We start from the raw sequence: 3,838 nt of genomic DNA on the forward strand, positions 1-3,838 counted from the left end.
GGACCACCGAAGCGACTAATTAAAAATTTCCTTTTAAAAATGACATTTAACATGATTAATTCAAATCCATAAAATAATTCAAAATACATAACCATAAGATATAAAGTTTACAACTCAAATACAAATAAGGTCTCTGTGAAGTACGTGCCAACTACTAAGTATCTGAGATGTACTTTGATCAGAATAATCCAAGCTGAAAGTCATGTTTGACAATGGCTTCTCAATCCGTCATTCTAAGAATATGCAGACTAAACACATTCCAAGAATCTGCAGACTGAAACACATTCCGAACGTTAAGCTCACAAACCAGGTGTTAACAAAGGGGTTCCATCTATAGAAGGGGCATTTTACCCTAAAATAAAACATTGAGATCAAAATGCTCTAATAAAATAATAGGGACCAAAAATGAACATTTTAATAAACATTGGGAGGTTAATTTTAGTATTATGCCAAATTAAAATGTTTTAAACTTTAATAAATTAAGAATGAAGATAAAATTAAGTGATGAAAATTATAATTTACCCGTTAAATTAATAATTCAATCTTTAAAAAAAATAAGATAAAGTATGTATTTAGTATCTAAACTATCAGTTTTAATCCATTATAATACCTAAACTTTCATTATCTTTTCAAAATCATACATAATGTTTAGTTTTTGTTTCATTTTAGTACCTAATCGTTAAAAACTTAATACGTTTAATACCTAAACTGCCATTTTTGGTCAGTTTTAGTACCTAGACTTTCAATTTGGTTCAAAACTTAATGTTAAATTTTTAACAAGGATACTAAATGAAATAAAAACTAAAATTTAAGAATCATTTTGAAAAAAAATAAAAGTTTAGACATTAAAACATACCAAAATTGATAGTTTATGTACTAAATACATATTTATCCAAAAATTATTAAACTAAATAATTGTAATTTTTTTAATTCAAATGTAATGTTCAAAACCTGTCACATATGTTACTTGTTCTATTTATTTTATTTTTTAAATATAAGATTTTTTCTGAAGATTTGCAATTTACTTTTTTTTTACTGAGTTATATAATTTCGTAAAAGTAAATAAATAATGGAGTTAAAGATACAAAATCTCAACCGTTAAAAGATACGATAGAATAGCCGTCAGATTTAGGGCATCATTTGTCATTCAATCCAAATGCTTTAATTTGCTATTTTCACCGAAACAAAAACACTTCCGGTCTCCGCCTCCATCAATAGAGACAGAGAGAGTACCGAAGCTGAGTAAGAAAAATGGTTCAGCGGCTGACGTACCGGACGCGCCATAGCTACGCCACCAAGTCTAATCAGCATCGGGTCGTCAAAACTCCAGGTAAATCGATACTCCTTCAACGGATTATTTTTATAGCGATGAATTCATTTCTTTTTCACTTTGGTTTAATTTCGAAGGTGGAAAACTTGTCTACCAGACAACTAAGAAGAGAGCTAGCGGACCCAAATGCCCCGTTACCGGCAAACGGATCCAAGGGGTATGTTCTTTTTATAAAATTTTTAGCTTCTGCTATGTCATCTTAAATATACCTGTATGGATGTTGAAAAATGGTGGGTAAGGAAAATTAAAAATTATGCTTTTTGACTTGTATTAGGTTTTGAATTGATGGGTTGTTATCTTTTGGAGGAATAGCTCCGAGTTCTAATAAATTTATAATTAGGTCCAACAATTCGTGTATACATGTATTGTTTGTGTATTCTGTCGAGTGTCAAGTATCTTACGTATTTTTTATTTTGATACATTTTTAATTCGTATTTTGTTTTGAGTGTATTTGTGTTGTGTTCGTGTTATTTTTGTGTAATGTTATATATTCGTGTATCCACACTAATCTTTTGTAAATTGTTTTTCTAATCAAAGGCAGGTAAAATTGAGTGCTGAAAACAATTTGCTAAAATTGTAGTTTGTTTTTGTCATATAGATTGTTTTAATTCTCAGATATGCAACAATCATGTTCCGAGTTCCTTGTTCTTGAATGTAACATTTTGTTTAATTCTAGTTCACTGTCATGCTTGTAAAAATATACTGCATTACTACTACAATTTTATATTTTGAGTGGGCTATTCTCCAGTAAATAGTGTGGTGTGTTTCCGAACAATGGGAATGTTGTGATGAGATGATGCTTTGTTTAGGATTAAAACTTGTTTTTCCCATTCCCTTTGGAATGGATTGTTTCAATTGTTTTCAGGGTGCTAAATTCTGTTGCATGCTGATTGCGCTTATTGACTGACTACTTCATGTAGTAAGGAGTCTTTCCGACTCATTCAATATTCTTTTTTGTGCAGATTCCTCATTTGAGGCCTGCGGAATACAAGAGGTCTAGGCTACCTAGGAACAGGAGGACTGTGAACCGTGCCTATGGTGGTGTGTTATCTGGTAGTGCGGTCAGGGAAAGGTGCGCCTTGGGAAATTTATTTATTTCAATATCCAATTCACTCCTGAATCAGTTTTACTTCCCTTTTGTAATGATGAATAATTTGTTGAATTCCTGATGTATTCGTACAGGATCATTAGGGCCTTTTTGGTTGAAGAACAGAAGATAGTGAAGAAGGTTTTGAAAATACAGAAAACCAAGGAAAAGCAGTCATCAAAGAGCTAAAAGATGAGATAAAGGAACCTTTACTTTAAACTCTACTTTGTTTCAGTTAAAATTTGGTTTTAAGGGATCATGAATTGATGCATATTACTGGTGAATTTGTTTGTTTTGAACATGAATGAGCATTTAGTTGTTGGTAATAATAATCTTTTATACCTGGTTCGCTCTAAAAGATGAGATAAAGGAACCTTTACTTTAAACGCTTCTTTGTTTCAGTTAAAATTTGGCTTTAAGGGATCATGAATTGATGCATATTACTGGTGAATTTGTTTGTTTTGGACATGAATGAGCATTTAGTTGTTGGCAATAATAATCTTTTATACCTGGTTCGCTCTAAAAGATGAGATAAAGGAACCTTTACTTTAAACTCTTCTTTGTTTCAGTTAAAATTTGGCTTTAAGGGATCATGAATTGATGCATATTACTGGTGAATTTGTTTGTTTTGGACATGAATGAGCATTTAGTTGTTGGTAATAATAATCTTTTATACCTGGTTCGCTCTTCCAAGATGCATGTCGTAGTATTTATATAATTGTAAAAATTCTGTTGGTACTGGTCCATCCCCAAGAACTGGGGATTCGATAATCGATAAAAGGACCATATAGGTTCATTGTGGATGTGGTAATACTTATGCCGTTTGTGTTTTTTCCTAATGTTCCCTTGCCCGGAACTAGTGTCCGTTGTATTTCCAGAAAAATGCATTCCGATATGATTCTTAAAGCATTCCCGTTTTGAAAGATATCCATTTTCAAAGATCTCTTAAATTCTCAATCCTAGTAGATAGTGATGTTGATGAAGCCGTGTATTGAACAAAAAGTCCTACATCATCGCCTCTTCCAACACCTTCATTATCCCATACATTCTGTCGACTGATTTTGCTGAACTTCCCCATCACATGCAATAGTTAAATAGTTGATCATCCCTAAAAATGTTTGGTCCATGAAAATGGCAGATCGAACTAAAATTAGGGTTATTCTATCATTTAAGAAAAAGGTTGGTTATTCCATCAAATAACTCAAAAATACTAGATACAAACAAAATCACTATTGATCATTTAAGGAAAAGATTAGTTATTCTATCAAATAACTCAAAAATACTAGATACAAACAAAAATCACCATCGACAATGAAAGAGAAACATGATCAACATTAACATAAAAATGATAGTATGTTGACATTAAATTTATTGCAATTTAGGGTTTAAAAATGATAGTATGTTGACATTAAATTTATTGC

At 31.4% G+C, this 3,838-nt stretch overlaps 1 protein-coding gene across 1 annotated transcript; it reads left to right on the plus strand.

The window, feature by feature from the left end:
• Positions 1–1,170: 1,170 nt before the first annotated feature.
• On the plus strand, positions 1,171–2,744 carry LOC120187319 (60S ribosomal protein L34). The gene is made up of 4 exons (XM_039191059.1): positions 1,171–1,330; positions 1,408–1,487; positions 2,293–2,402; positions 2,513–2,744. The coding sequence occupies exons 1-4, from the start codon at positions 1,252–1,254 to the stop codon at positions 2,604–2,606; spliced, it is 363 nt and encodes a 120-aa protein (XP_039046990.1). The 5' UTR covers positions 1,171–1,251; the 3' UTR covers positions 2,607–2,744.
• The last annotated feature ends 1,094 nt before the right edge of the window (positions 2,745–3,838 follow it).

Source organism: Hibiscus syriacus, unplaced genomic scaffold (assembly GCF_006381635.1).
Source record: "Hibiscus syriacus cultivar Baekdansim isolate YM2019G1 unplaced genomic scaffold, ASM638163v2 tig00113724_pilon, whole genome shotgun sequence".
NCBI classification, from domain to species: Eukaryota; Viridiplantae; Streptophyta; class Magnoliopsida; order Malvales; family Malvaceae; genus Hibiscus; species Hibiscus syriacus.

Bases quoted from the DNA above. Each gene is read 5' to 3' on its own strand.
- LOC120187319 (XM_039191059.1), top strand. From the start codon at position 1,252: ATGGTTCAGCGGCTGACGTACCGGACGCGCCATAGCTACGCCACCAAG. The intron at 1,331-1,407 runs GTAAATCGATAC...TTAATTTCGAAG, and splicing joins TCGGGTCGTCAAAACTCCAG to GTGGAAAACTTGTCTACCAG. The intron at 2,403-2,512 runs GTGCGCCTTGGG...GTATTCGTACAG, and splicing joins GGTAGTGCGGTCAGGGAAAG to GATCATTAGGGCCTTTTTGG.